Here is a 14,739-nt window from a genome sequence, read left to right on the forward strand (position 1 = left end):
ATACAACTTAATGTATTAACCTTTAATTCTTTGTTACGCTTGAGACATCGGTTTATATATTTGTTATGTTAGAGGTTGTTGCTAATGTGAATAAATATTAGTCTTGCATAGATCTTGGGTTATTCTTTAGATGGTGCGCCGTAATTACCCCTACACCTCCTGCTTTCTTAAGAAACCTTGTTTTTTACAATTTTTTTTAATCATCCTTGGCTGGTTCAGCTTGAAGGATGCTGTGACGTTTTGAACATACCTTGCGCACAGTGTGGTTCAGACCGAATGCCAAACACGGTCCGCAATATACGGACCTTTTATTTTCAGAGTAAACCAGCCAATTTCGGTCCTTCACTTCATTGTTTTTCATTTTTCATTGGAAGATACTCACTGGCAAGAAACGACGTTGATCAGTATATAGTTTTTCACTTTTAGAGAAGTCAGAAGACTTGTTTTGATCGAAGTCGCATCTTGCAATAATTTCCCTTAAAGTATCGTTAATTTCTAGGGATGGGGCGAATCCTGATTTCCTCGAATCCGAATCCTAACTCGAATCCTCGACTGGAATTGCCGAATCTCGAACCCAAACCCGAATCTTTTAATAGATGATGTCCACATATCTAATGTAAGTGAGATGTATTCTGCTTGCACTAAAAGTCCCTTGACTTTATCACATGTAGATTGGTACATTTCTGGTATAAGTGTATATAAAGACAACAATTTTTTCTTGAGAAATTTCAGTTTTAGTACAGATTAGCAGTTAGGATTTTTTCTATAAATAAGCTAGAGGTCTGCGAGCCTAAGAATTTTACTTCGAGCCGAGCTCGAGCTTTTGTGGTACAGTTACACTTTTGGGAAATTATTTTTATCTTAAACTTAATATCATGTTTGAATAAAGTATTAAAATGAAGTGGGCTTATTAATTTTGGGTAACTATTTACAGAGCAGGGACCGGAAAGTTACTTTTAAAAAGTAACTCAGTTACAGTTACAAATACTCCATTGGAAATGTAACCCTGTTACAACTACAAGTTACACTACTGAAAATAAACCAGTTACAGTTACAGATATGAGAAAAGTAACTGTAAGTTACTTTAACAGTTACTTTGTGAAAAACTAAAAATGTGATACGTAATATTGTTATAATTAATTAAAAGCTAATAAAACATAGGGGCCTATTGTGTTTAGTAAAGATATATGTTTATTTAAACTGACAAATTTTAAATAGGTCTTAAATTACATTGAGTATTTAGTTCACACTACAAAATTGTTCGCAGCACCACACAACAAGCATTTCACAATAAGGTTATTTTTATCACTCGACCGAACTTCGAAAAAATTAGAATATGAAGGCCACTGCAACGAAAATTCTGGACTGCTTTCTCGGCTTCTCGCATCATTAGATTCTGTCATTGCTTTCGCGCATGTGCACACGTAGGTTAATTAATTAAACAGTACAGCAGTAAACCCGCATGCCGCAAATATTAAAGAAATGAAAATCAAAATACGGGCGCAGGCTAGCCAACAGCAGTTTTACAAGTACAAGCAATACCATCGTAAATAATTATGCTCGTTGGGATTTTCGTTATGGGATTGAAAAAATCAACAGATCGTTGTTCGTTCAATAATAAATACATTAAAAATGTAACGCAAGAAGTAACGACAATTATCGTTACTTTAAGGCAGAAAAATGTAATTCAGTTACAGTTACAGTTACTGAAAACTTAATATATTGCGTTACCACGATCGTTACCATAAAAAGTAACTGTTACAAATAATGTCGTTACTAGTAGCGCGTTACTTCCAGTCCCTGTTACAGAGTGTGTTTACATTTTGCACTGCTAGAATAAAAATAACATTTTTTTTTCATTGAATCTTACCTGTTTCCATTGGTTCATTAGTAACTGATATCATCCAACTAACATAACCAAGTATATGTTTGTGTAAATGTAACATATCTTTGGGAAAATTTCACCCTTGTCAATTTTTCTGGAGTCCTTACTGAGCTTCAACAAACTTAGCACCAAAAATCATGTTGTTTGAAAAGTACATTCACATTGTTTCAACATTTCCACTTTTCAGCACAATAATTCTGAGAGAGATTGTCACAGAGTATTAAATTCTGTTCTTTAATCTATCATTCAGAACAATAATTTGTTCTGCACGTTCAGGAGTTAAATTAGCTCTACGATTGGAGATAGTGTTTCCAGCAAAAGAGAAGCGTCTCTCGCTGGCAACCTGCTTGGCTGGAATGCTTTAGTAAAATTGCTTAACCTCAAAATTAGTGTCATAAATATCTGTAACTGGTCATTAAAGTTTAATCAATTGAAAGTAATAAAAATAAAAACATTTTACTTCATTCAATTTACACTTGCAAAAAAAACATACACACAATAAACCTACATGGAAATTAACCCTTATCCGGAGACGTGGGGTCTCCGTGACCCCAGCAAAACTTTAACTTGCTGCCATCTATGTGCAGTTCAAGGCACTTGCTTGTGGTACCATCTACCTTTCGCTTGGATATCACATAGTCTCCTCCTGTAGTGTCAGATTTGTTTACGCTGTCTGGAGCTAGATATCAGGTCGAAAAGATAACTTGGGGTCGTAGTGGCACCACGTCACCAGTTATGTTTCTATCTCAGAAGTGATAAAAAGGCTTCTAAACGAACACGTGTACGTGTGGGCGATCCAGATTATGACGAAACTATTTCTAAGTGGTTGAAAGATATTTTTAGTGACTTAAGTTTATCAAAGTGTGTGTGGAAAAGCAATGTGTGATGATTGCAGAGCAAACAAATGTGACTTTTCGTACAAATTTAATTTTTTCAAACAATGTTCGGCTAATATATTTTATGTAAAAATGGCATTTTCAAAATATATAAGTATGCATGTGCTTTCTAGTTAGCTCGATTATATATATTGTTGTGGTTTAAGCATTGGTTATGCAAGGAAAATATTTGGAGGGGAAAAAAGTAATTTCTTTTTTTGGGAAAATTTATCTGTTGTAGATTTTATGAAAAAGTCTTATTATTCATAGAAGTTTTCTAGATTTTGTTTTGTCACTATATCTATATTGAATAGCAAATAAAACTTTTAGGCTACCATCTGCTTATTTTTTTTAAAAAAGCAATTATTACAAATAGGCATTTTTAGATTTATTTGAGCAAGCACCAATGGAAAAAATTGTATTTTATAATTGGTAAATAATTATTTACTAATTTATTTTTTAATTTAATTAATAAGTATAAAAAATGCATTAAATAATTTTACATGGAACAAAAATAATTTCTAATCAGTTAACTTCTACAAAACATTTTGGGGTCTGAGGGGCACCACGTCACCAGATATGTCAAATATTTTCACGTCTCTGGCTAAGGGTTAAAGTCTTTTTCAATATCCTGAAGTCTGAAATATGTTTACTCATGTCATTAAATGTAGAGCTGTATTGAAGAAGCCGATTTTGCCAATATTTAGTTGAATCGGCATTTCTGCCGACTTCCGATACAGTACGCTCGTTAATTTTCGGCCGATATTACTGAAAAACGAAAGAGACTGCCATAACCTAAAAATCCACGAGTACCATTTTCACTTTTCGTAGTAGTACTGCATTCTTTCAGATCGCATTATTTCTTAGCAACATGTGCGAACCATACATATCAAAGTTTAACATCCTTTTTTTTTTAACAATGTTTTTTAATTTAATATGTCATAAATAAATAATACATTACTATCACGGTAAATATACATCTCAGTTGTTACGATAACTATAGTGCAAATATGGTAGCTATAATGCTTCTGTAGTAATTATGGTATTCTACAAAGAATCTTTAGTTCTTTTTATGGTAATTATCTTAAAATAACTATTGGGTTTGTACTGTAGTATGGTACATCATCCATATTTCTTCGTATGTTGTTGTTCATTTGTCTTTTCTTCATATTTACGTGTGCCATTATTTGAGACAAGAAGTTTCAGAAAAAATTTTAACGGACATTATATCACACATTTAATGGCGTAAATGACGAGACCTCGGGCAATTTAAACGCTTTATACGGAAAAACCTACCATGCGGGACCTCATAAGAGAGTTTTACTGTATTTTTTTCCCGTAAATAGTAAAAACCGAATCCTTTGACGAATCCTATATCAGACCCGCCGAACCTTCGAATCCCTAGGATTCGGCGGATTCGGCGGATTCGGCTGATATTGGATTCGGTCGCCCCATCCCTATTAATTTCCCATAAAGCTGGATCTTTGTTTTGATCTACAGTTGTTTGCTTTCGGTCATCATTTAACGACTCCGTCTGGGGCATATTAAATTTTGGAGCACTCGTCGTCAAGAACATAATCATCAGTTTTTCTTTAGTCGATAGTTCAACAGATGAAAGTTGGGCAGCAGATTTCAAGTCCGTTTCATCCTTTTCAGATTGCATTGTTGAGGTTCCCGATTTTGCAACACAATTTTCATTTTTTAAAAATCTGTCAATATTTGTGGTTTTTCGTATAATTTGCTCTTGTTCTTTTTTTATTTTGGCCTTCTTTTTGTACTCCGCTCCACTAAGTCGCTTTCTCCCATCATTCATTAACAATTTTTTATTCAGGAACTGAAATGGAAAGGATGAAATTAAAAAGTTTATTTCTTCTACGCAAGCAGCGATATCCTCAGTTCAGAATTCACACAATAAATAGTTAACGTAAAAACGTAATTTTTTTATGCTATCACGAAAAAATCAAAACTTCTTTGCATAGTTTCCGATTAATTGTTTCTTGTGAATTATTAATTCTATTTTTTTTATTTTTGCTTCATTGAAAAATACCAAATGAAAAGATTACCATTAACAATCTTTTAGAATACTATTTATAGTTAATATGAAAATGTTCAAAAGTTTAACGTGACCATATGAAATATTTTTGCAGGGCATATTTCAATAAATTTATTCGTTACAGATGATTTATTATAATTTATTATGATTATAAAAAGTTTTTACCTACCGGTGCTGTGAAAATACGTATTCATACAATCCATGAATCACTTCGAAAAATAACAGCACACACCCATGTACAAATATCAATTCGTTATGCAATTACAGCAGGACGCTACCAACCGAGGCCAACTCGTGGTTTTGTAGTTTCATGCCTTATTTTCTTTTGTTTCGATGTTGTTTTCATTTTTTGCCTCGATTTGTTCGGGTAACCGGGGTAACCCACACGGTTATTGGAATGGAGAATGGGCCTCGCCACGTGCACGTGCAACATTAACGTCATTGATAACATTGTAGCGTTAAAAAAAATACTGCATTCCGGGAAAAATATTTTTTTGACTATCTCGCTATCGCTGCTCAAAGTTTTTTCTTTTTTTAGAATGCCAATAAAATTTCCTAAAGCTAGTGCATGTTCAACACATAATAGTCGGTAAATAAGATTGAAATCGGTAAAATTGTTCACTAAATTATTCACTATATTCAAATTAAAATCACAAAATTATATACAAACCATCCAGTTCGCAGACTCCAACCAGTAGTAGGACTGGCATGTATGGGTTGATAGTGGGAAGAGAGAAATACATTTTCTATAATTTCGCTCTTTTCACTCATTCAAAGTGTGGGCAGTGTGGGCAGAGGGCGCAGAGGGCGATTACTGGTTGGGGGGCGGCGAACTAGCTGTTTTACTCTAGAATATGGAAGTTTGCTACACTGATTCACGGAACGTACAATGACAAGGGAGAGGGGAAAGTCATCGGCAAAATTTGTTGCAGACTTCTATGAGGTAGCAAAAAAAATAAATAAAAAATAAAATTTGGTCCCCAAATTTGCCGCCCCAAAAATATGCTGCCTTAGACTCAAGCCTACTCAGCCTGCTGGTAAAACCACCACTGACCCCATGTTCAGAGATCAAAAATCCCAAAAATGTACATCTTAGAATCAAGTCAATTCTGAAAATGGATAACGGATGCTAGTGACTGCAAGACCTTCTATATTTTATAAGTAAATATTTACAAATAAGGTTTGTATTAAAATCCAATGATTTCTGTAGTAATTACCACAGACCAGGTTTTAAATGCAGAGCATGACAACTAAAATTATCACAAAACAATTAAACAATGCATTATCTCAATGCAATTGAAAAGTTCCAGTCATTAAGAGAAAAATGTTAAACCAAAACCAAAGCACATATAAAATTCTTGAATTTAGTTGTGACAATTTCTACCAATCATTGTTTACACTAGAATCACAATTTTATTGGTAGGAAAAAAATGTTTGAACTAGTGTAGTTATTATGCAAGTAAATACATTTAATAAATGAGGTAACTGATAAGAGTTTGGCCAAACTCTAACATCCATTTTAAATTCCATTTTATCTCGAGCAGCTGACTGTGTTTACCAAAGCATACATCCACAGGTTAGTACTTGGTGCTGTTTATTTTCCAATTTTCTGTGAAAAGTTAGAATAGGTTCATTTTCATTTAGTGTCACCTGCTTTACTTAGATTGCTCGTCTTTACTAGCACCAGCAATTGCAGTGAAAAGTAGCCTCACACAGGACTTGTCAGTAACCATGTGCTTGTCAGGAGACTACCTTTGTTCCCCATGTTATTCATTATTCATATCAAACATGATGGCCAAAGAAAGCAAAACTTGAGATAGAAACAGAAAAATGAGGATTAATGATATTATGGTTCTCTAGTACTATAGTACTCTGTAGACAGACAAATTCACTTTAAGCATTTTAGTAATATTTGACATGAACTTAAAGCCAGATAAAGTAGTACGAGATTGACACATAAAAATAAAGTTGTAACGTACCAGTACTTTACGCTGATTTTCTCTAAATGCTGCCAATGGGTCATCAAACTGTTGGTAGTATTCCAGCACAACACGGACATCCTCAACATTCTCTGATGCTATTGCTGAATATTAAATAATCATAACAAATTTCAACAATCAACTCTCATTAATGTGTTACTTAGGTAACACAATGGCACTTATTGTATCATGAAAATGTAAAAAAATAATAATATCCATTCATAAAACTTTTTTTTGTAACAGAAAGCAAAACTAATTTTATCTCTAGGAATATATTTAACACATGCAGTTTAGGTGGAAAATTCATAGCTACTTAAATTTTTAGTGCAATGGTTTGCTGTAAAAAGGTTCTTAATATGCTAGAAGAATAAATTTTTTTTTAAAATTTCATTGCAACTAAAGATCTTTAAGAGGGCCATGGAAAATAACATAAAACCATTTAAACATAAAATCATTTAAAGAATTTATAAAACCTAGAAGAAAAGATTTCTTACTAAACACACATCAGGTGAACAATAAATAAATAAGCAAATAAATCTTTGGTACTTGCACCAAATTGGATAATTATGTTCATAACAGAAAATAATGAATTTCACTTATACAATTTATATAAGAAAGGTAGGTGTGCACAAATATTCAAAGTTACTAATATTGTTGATGAGTAAATAATTATTAAGTAAAAGTCCGTTATAACGTACATTTATAACAGCGCCAAAATTTTATGTTTTAGCGAATTTTCGTTATAGCCAAAATTTAAAAAAAATCTTATTTTTGTAGCATTTTTAAAATATATTATTTTCTCGCTTGTTTTTACTATGGAAATTCACAACAAAAGTAAAGGAAATATACATAAAACTTACTAAAATAACATTTTTAAGGTATATCAGCACTTGCCGACTGCGAAATATGAGACCGCGTGGCCGTGATAAGGCCGCCACGCACATCGTGGCTAAGCGCACAGCTGTTTGTTTACATTAAGACGGGCGGGCGGGGTCACGCCAGGTCATGCCGGCTGCTTCCTGTCGCTTTGACCGCAGCTGGTATGCTGGAGACATGTGCGCTAAGCTGATGATATCGGGTGCATATTTGCGGAGTTTTGAATACTTACTAACAATATGTAAACTCAAAGATGTAGTGAAATTTATTTTAAAATTTGTCACATTATTACTTACGTTGACACCTATGAACAATGTCAAACACAAAAATTTTTTTTTACAAAATCTCTAATTATGTTGGACAACCATACAAATTATAAAAAAATAATTTTTCCGACAATTGGTCAATAACACAAAAATAATCACTCATACAGACCCTTTGTAAATAACACAAAATTAAAAATCACTTTTTAAAAAACGATTCAATTTTCGTTTGCCTTGATTTCACTAGACTTTCGGACAAAATAAACGACTGGACCTCTTGGAAGTTCATCAAATCTTTCGTCGAAGCATTTGTATGCTGATAAAAACGACTGATTGTGTCAAGTGCCTCCATCATTGACGTTTTCGACTTAACCGATACGTCACTTGGTTCGTCGTCATTATTGTCATCATCTTCAGACGCTGCTTCGTTTTGATTAGAAGAGACGAGCTCGACAAGTTCCGTGTTCGTCAACATTATCGTCAGCCGTGCCAAATTCGTGGAACGTACATGGCACATGCAGTTGTTCAGCAATGGTAGGCCAAACACCGGGCTCATCTGCTTAACCATCTGGCAATGCATCGTCAGATGTAGAAGCATAAGTTTCACATTCACGGAAACCTGCATGCCTGAAACACGCAGCTATCACTGCAGGCGTGATATTCTCCCACGAAACTGCCATGGCCTGAATAGCTTCCAATAGATTCCACTTGCTGATAGTTTTCCCAGCAGCAAGTTTCCTCATCACCGCATTCACAAGCATCTTGCGAAATTCCAGTTCCAATAAATTAAACACACCCTTATCCAGGGGTTGCAAGATGCTAGTATAGTTAGCTGGCAAGAACACCAACTCCACATTTTTCAGCTGAATGTCTGGATGTGCCGGACAACGATCGATAAACAAAACAACTTTATGATTTTTCATCCCCATTCTGGTGTCAAAGCTGTGAAGCCACTGCGTGAAGAGCTGCGACGTCATCCATGCTTTTTTGTTTGCTTCGTAAACACATGGAATGTTGCGTGCACCTTTAAAAGCCCTGGGATTCTTTGACTTTCCAATAACAAAGGGCTTTAACTTGTCACTTCCGTCCATGTTTGCGCACAAAAGTATTGTCAGTCGTTCCTTGCTTCGTTTTCTCCCTTTGCAAGAATCATTCCTTACTGCCAAAGTCTTGTCAGGCAGTAAATTATAAAAAAGCCCTGACTCATCGGCGTTATAAACCTCGGAGGGTTTGTATCTATCCAGTACCGATGCAAGAATAGGTTGCCAGTTGTTGACTGCTTCTTTGTTGACACTTTCCGACTCCCCAGAAATTTAGTGCAGTGTTATTCCTCTTCTTGCCTTAAATCTGTTCAGCCAACCATCACTGCATTTGAAGTCTTCGTCAATGTTCAGTTTTAAGGCTAGTTGCACAGCTTTAGCCTTTAACATAGGTCCGGCAACCGGAATACCTCGTGCGCGATTTTGGGAAAACCATGTAAACAAGGCTTCCTCAAGATCAATATGTTTTGCAGCACGTAATTTTTTTGTTTTACCTGGTGCGCAATCTTTTAAAGCTGCCAACTGGATTTTTTCCTTATTTTTCAAAATAGTGAATAAAGTATATGGAGTCAAACCGTAGCGTCTACCAATTTCACTTCTGCTGACGGACAGATTTTCACACTCTTGTAAAATTTTCAATTGAGTAGATAGTTCGAGAGATTTTATTTTTTTATCCATATCTGAAGCTAAGTACGTAGTTACACGTGTCCCGTATAACTAGACTTAAACAACAATGCGCGTAGTGCCGTACACTGAAACTACACCGTATGCAACGCTTACGATGAAAGTGTGAGACGAGTTATGCTCATTTACGAGCTAGTCGGCGTGATTCTAAATAAGTAATGCTAGCAGCGGGGCCCTGTCGCAGTGGGTTAACGACACTTACTTTCGTCGCTCGCTGTGGGGCCCCACCTTGTGCGGTGTTGCCAAGACAGCGTTGTTTCATTTGCCAGACGCGTGGAATTGTGCGAAGCTGTTTCTCATTTATTAAGGAAATTGTAGATGTTTTCTCATTGTTTTAGAGCAAAATTACAGGTGTGTAATCTATCGCTATAGCGAAAATGAGCCCACGCTGCATTCGTTATTTCCGAAATTTTTATCCTACGCAGCATATGCAAAACTGACGGTGCCAATGGCAATTATCGTTATAGCGGACTTTACGTTATAGACCGTATTCACTACAACGGACTTTCACTGTACAGCCTTGAAGCCAACACTCCATTTCTAAAAGAATGAGGCTTTCATAACGTTTCTAATTTTAAAATTGAAATGCAGTTTTCATAATGGCGAAGACTAATATTTGCAATCCCCTAAAATTGAGGGTGAGGGGAAGTTTCAAACCAAAATCTGCAGATATGCAGCATCACGGCCAAAACTGTAATTTCATCACGAGATAGCTCTTTAGGAAAGATCTATGTAGGAGCTTGATGGTAGAGCCTAAACTGCTTTGCAAACAGGAGAGTGTAAGTGTAGGTTAACTACGAATAGGAGAGAGGTTTATGTTATAGGTATCTAATTATAACTGAGTCCTGATGCCAACATTACACGAGTATTATCGTCAGCAATGGCTCTTTTTTTTGGTTATAGCTTATGTTCAAACTTCAAAGGTGAACTGACGTAAGAGTGAAAAAAATTTGACAGCAGATTTTAGACAATGTGTTGGAAAAACTGAAATTAACCCACTTGTCAGGAATGCTGCGAGATCAGCGAGTGTGTGATCATCATCATTTCCCATCCATCTCTTGATTATCAGGGCATTCGTGGGGTGGAACATTACTGCATTCTTATCCCAGTCAATCACAATAACCTGAAATTAACATAACTATGAATATGATCAAAATGTTAATGCAACACATTATGTACTACATACACACCGTTCAAGATAAAGTGCCACTTTTAAACAGGTGCTTCAGTGAACTTTTAGAATTTGACAGCTGATAATTGTAATGCAGGAAGGATATCAACAAAAATCTGGTAAACCAATTTCAGGACTTTTTCAGGATATTTTAGTAAAATTTTCTTAGAAAATTTTTAAATCACAAAATTGTTGTTTACATATATGCAAAAATAAACATGATAAACAAATTAATCTACCATTCCTAGGTACATTTTTATGTTATAAAGCTAAAACTGTTACTGTAATAATTTTATTTATTTATAATTTGTTCATGCCCACCAACAGCCAAAGACTTTTGCAGTGGGCACGACACATGCAGACAAGAGAAAAATGCAGTCAGTACAAATATTGCACCGAGAGCACGCAAGCTAACCTGAAGGGAAACACACTGCAGCAGGTCAGCGCATCCACAGTTCGTCGACACATGAAGGTCAGCATACCACATACCTGCGGCGACCACAACAGATACGGATAAACAATAAAGTAACATGCATAAAGGTATGAGGACAGTGCGACTATCAACTGAATAAAAGGTGTCAACAAACAAAATGTCAGTTAGCAAAAGGCTTTCAAAACAATCAGTGAAAAACTTAAGGAGATTTAAGATTTTGAACGAACAAACATTTATATTTTTATTTATATAAATTATTCGTGAATTCTCTGACCACTCCTTCAGTTTCATTACTTTTTTCTTAACTTTCGTGACTTTTGTGGCCTGCAGCTACCCTGTAATATAATGTAAATAAAAACACAGATTTATGTACCACCAGACTAACTGATCATGTATCAATAACAAGTAATACTCAGCTTTAAATGTCAGAATGTTCACAGAAAAACCTGTCTAAGAGTAACATCTTATCTTAAACAGAGAGTATAAAGATAGCTAAACATCAAAACCAATACTCATGTTATGTCTTACAGCAAAACTATGAAATATTTATTTATTGCAAAGCTACTGTACAGTTTGAGATGACACTGGCAATCTCTATTAAAGATGGTTGTTATGAAAAATAAACTTAAATTCTTAAATAACTTTATTTATAAAAAAATTAAAGACAAACATATAATGTAACATTAATATGCCCTACAGACTATTTTTACCATTTATTAAGTATAATATTTTCTTAGTAAATATATTCTTATTTCTGCATACTATGTAAGTTCTATGGTAATGCTTGAAATTGGTTCTTTACAGTCATACATTACACATTACAACTCCTCAGAATATTAGAATATTAAGTCATTGTATGCCATGCAAGCAAACTATAAGATAAAGGAAAGTTGCTGACTTTAAGTCTAGGAGTAGTACCAATCAAAATACTAGAGCGATGTGCTTGTATCACAGATGAGAATTGTCCCTTAAGTGTTAATGCAAAAAAAAACTGCACTTCATTAACTATAAAAATAAAGACAATTTTCCCTGAGTGTTCCATAATAAAAATTACACATTTCCCTGAAGAATTTTTAAAAATAATTTACCTATTTGCAATTTTCTGAAAGAAATAAAGACAATCCAGCCTCCACTATCCCTAAAGCTGTACTAGTTCTAACACAACCTTGAATACGCCATTTAACAGTGCGTATAACATTGATTATACTATGCATTAAAACATCTGGAAAAAAAAGTGTTCAAAGTCTGGATGATTGCATACTGGAGCATCACATTCCCCCTCTAATTAATATCACTGAAGAATTTCTATGACTTTTGAACTAAATTTCTCTGACTTTCCCTAACTAAATTCAACTTCCCTGACTTTACCCTGTTATAGGTAACAATTCCTTGTATTTTGTAAAATTGTGATCTGATTAAAAAAAAACTTTTTTTCTTCTCAATACTCTGAGATTTAACTGATTATGAGTCCTTACAGCTCAAGTCTGAGCGCGGTGACCCTAGGCAACCCTGCATAGATGGAAGCCGCGACACATCTAAAGTCATGGTGACAAGAGGGATTTTGCAGTGGTTAACCACTGCTATCTGCAAAGGTGAAGGAACAAAACAACACCCCCTCCAGTGAAAACTCTTTGACTTGGCTGGGAATCAAAATCGGGACCTTTGGCCCTTCAGCAAGTAGTCCTGCCCACTAGACCAAACAACTTGAGAGCCATTCCACCTCAATTCAGGCAGTTAGCAAGATAATGTGTCAGGTCACCATCTCAGATTTGCTTTAAAAAATTACAGCAGTTACAACCAGTGCAGACAAGAAGTATGCCAAAAGGATTTTGTCCCAAAAAATTTTTTCCCCATGTTATAGCCTTTTGAAGTTGGTTCGAAATCAAAAAAGGTGGAAAAAGGGGTGTTTTTTAAATGAGCGGCATTTCAAAACTATTTTACTGATTTTGTTGATTTTTTTTTTATTTTGTACCTATTATAGTGAACTACAGAGTGGAATAGTTCCAATGAGCCCAACGACAATATCTTTAAGGGGGGGAAACTAAAAAATTTGGCAAAAAATTTAGATTTTTTTGGATTTTCAAAAAAAAAATTTTATGTGGAATAATCAATTTTCATAAAAAGTAATTCTGGTAATATGTAGACCTATTACAGTAGTTTTACAGGAAAAATTGTTTTTAATTCTATGATGCATGGAATTATTAAAATTTAACTTTAAAATTTTCAAAATTTGACAAAAGTGCCATTTTTGATTGAAAATTACTGAAAAACCCCATATTTTAAAAATCTGAAAATTTGTAACTTTGTAGTCCTCACCTTTATTAATAGCATGCACTTTGTTGGATAGTGTGTTTTTGCCTGTAAACATTTCTAGAATTTTGTGAAAATGTATTTTCTTACATTTTCTAAGGTCTGCACACTCAATTAACAAATGTTTTGTTGGTATCTAAATAGTATGTGATAATTTGTAACTGGTTTTGTATGAGGGGAAACCTTGGGAAATATGAAGGGGGAGTCCCTATCTGAATATTCCCAGGCGCTTGCTGTAAGGGGAATCCCTGGTAGCTTGAGGGAAATCCCTGGTGACCATAGGGGGAATCAACTACAAGACTACAAGGGAATTCCCAAACTTTTGCTGTTACAGTTGTGTTGTGTGTGTTCATGGGTGATGTTCAGCTAGTGAACTAAATCATGTCTGACTTTCATAGTACGGAGAGAATTAAATGTGTGGACTACATTAAAAGGCACAAAAAAAGTGTGTATAAAAGTAAATGTGTGAGGATGTGTAAGGTGAATGATTTAGCAGATGATATTCAAAAGTTTGTGGGTGTATCTGTTTCAGTAAATAAAAATGATATTTTGTGTAGCAACTGTGTTACTTTTTATAAAAAGAAATTTCTGGAACTTGCTGAAGATGCAGAAGAAACATCCACATCAGAGAATTTTATTCCGGAGGATGAACTAGTAAGTGTTTTAAATAGCAGTCTCATTAAAACATTAAATGTAGAAGTATCACCATTGAAATCCCCTTCAGAGGTGAGATTGGATAGGAGAGAAGGTTATGCGAGGAAAAAGAAGATAAAATTAGTTGATGAGTTAAAAACTTCTGCTGTGAACAAATTACAAGACATATATCACGTGCATCTTTCAAGTGAGTCTGATGATGAAATGCCTGTGTGTGTCAATTGTAGTCTATGGTTTTCGAATATTGACTCAGCTCTTCATACTTGTAACTACAATGGAAAAGTACAGCTACTAACATTGGTACCACAAACATTTAGTAAAACTGTATTGAAGGAAAAATTACCTTCAGTGTCAAAGTACCTCATTGATAAATGTCGCACAGTTATAAAAAATAAGGGAATTTATGCTCAACCTGACCCCTATAGTGGACATCCTTTACCTACACAGGTACAAGATCTAGCATTATCATATTACCTAGAAGATAGTAAAGACTGTTCAAGGAAGTCCAAACAAAAA

General features: G+C 34.7%; 1 protein-coding gene across 1 annotated transcript in view; it reads right to left on the minus strand.

Moving 5' to 3' along the window:
* LOC134535189 (mitochondrial import inner membrane translocase subunit TIM50-C-like) overlaps positions 1 to 14,739 on the minus strand; it is a 47,362-nt gene that overhangs the window by 7,725 nt on the left and 24,898 nt on the right. The window contains exons 7-8 of the mRNA XM_063374213.1: positions 10,655 to 10,778; positions 6,793 to 6,896 (exon numbers count right to left, since the gene is read on the minus strand). Coding sequence (XP_063230283.1) covers positions 6,793 to 6,896; positions 10,655 to 10,778 — 228 coding nt within the window. The remainder of the gene's footprint in view (positions 1 to 6,792; positions 6,897 to 10,654; positions 10,779 to 14,739) is intronic.

Source organism: Bacillus rossius, chromosome 1 (assembly GCF_032445375.1).
Source record: "Bacillus rossius redtenbacheri isolate Brsri chromosome 1, Brsri_v3, whole genome shotgun sequence".
In the NCBI taxonomy this organism is placed as follows: domain Eukaryota; kingdom Metazoa; phylum Arthropoda; class Insecta; order Phasmatodea; family Bacillidae; genus Bacillus; species Bacillus rossius.